Raw genomic sequence first — 1,114 nt, 5'->3', positions numbered from 1 at the left:
CTGGTTTTCCCAATGGTGGTCCTAGTGGTAGATCTTTCTTTGACTGTTTGCCTATGGGCTGTAGTTTCACTCTAAAGCCTCTAGTGTTATTAGAATATATAGATAGTTTGGTTAAGTGATTGAATATTCGGTCTGTGATGTTTTAAATCATATCTCGAATATGTCGTCCTGTAGTAAATATCTCTCCTCATGCCCTAAATGCTGATTATTCCATCTGACTGAATCACTTCCTGCTCTCTCCTTCATCCACTGGTTAAACTAAATCCAGCTACCTTCTGTCTTTCTGCTCTCTGTCCTCTGCTGGTTCTACAGACTGATGTTCTCTCCCACCACCTTCAGAGGAACCTTATTTACCTGGAGAAGCAGGTGAGGAATCTGCTTCTGACCGCCCCGTGCTTTGGGCTGGGATGACATCATGCTCTCATTAGGGTGGGGGGGCTTAAAGGGGAACTCTGATCCTACAGCAAGGTATGGCAATGGACTGGGTCCAATGACCAGCCTCAGGTCCATCCAATATTGGACCTGCTTGAAGATCTGCCCTGAATACGCTCCAGGAAAAGAGGTTGAACTTCAATGGACCCTTTAAAGTTTAGAGCAGAGGTCCTGAAGATATTTAGGACCATCCCTGCAGTGTGATCAAAGACTGGATCAGCATTCAAAGGTCCTGTAAGGTCGGTTCAGGATTGCTGGACCAGAAATGCATCAGTAGAGTGCAGGCCAGAAGATATCCAGGGCCGCAGTCTGAGACCCGCTTTCTATACATTCATGCTCAAACCCGACTGAGACTAGATTCAGACTAAGCAGACAGGACCAGGCTCTGTGCCAGGAATCACAGACGTACTGAGAGACACCACCTCATCAGGAATGTCTGGGTTTCAGTTCCAGAGTCTACCAGTGAAGTCAGGCTGCCGCCATGTTGGTTTCCTTCCAGACGTGGTCAGTTTGCTGGGATAAACATCTCTTGCCTTCCATGACATTAGACCTGTTACCATTAGCTCCCATCAGCCCACAACATTTCCTCCCAGTGTTCGCCCAGCATGTCCAAATGCAAATGCTACAGCAGCATTAAAGTGACGTTCAGATGTTTCATTCTTCTGTAGTGGACCTGGTGCCT

At 47.0% G+C, this 1,114-nt stretch overlaps 1 protein-coding gene across 1 annotated transcript in view; it reads left to right on the top strand.

The window, feature by feature from the left end:
• LOC107105111 (pleckstrin homology domain-containing family A member 5-like) overlaps positions 1–1,114 on the top strand; it is a 45,059-nt gene that overhangs the window by 31,764 nt on the left and 12,181 nt on the right. Inside the window, 1 exon segment of the mRNA XM_015405225.1 lies at positions 313–366. Coding sequence (XP_015260711.1) covers positions 313–366 — 54 coding nt within the window.

This window comes from Cyprinodon variegatus, unplaced genomic scaffold (genome assembly GCF_000732505.1).
Source record: "Cyprinodon variegatus isolate N-32 unplaced genomic scaffold, C_variegatus-1.0 Scaffold2068, whole genome shotgun sequence".
Taxonomy (NCBI): domain Eukaryota; kingdom Metazoa; phylum Chordata; class Actinopteri; order Cyprinodontiformes; family Cyprinodontidae; genus Cyprinodon; species Cyprinodon variegatus.
This window is presented reverse-complemented; position numbering and strand designations above follow the sequence as displayed.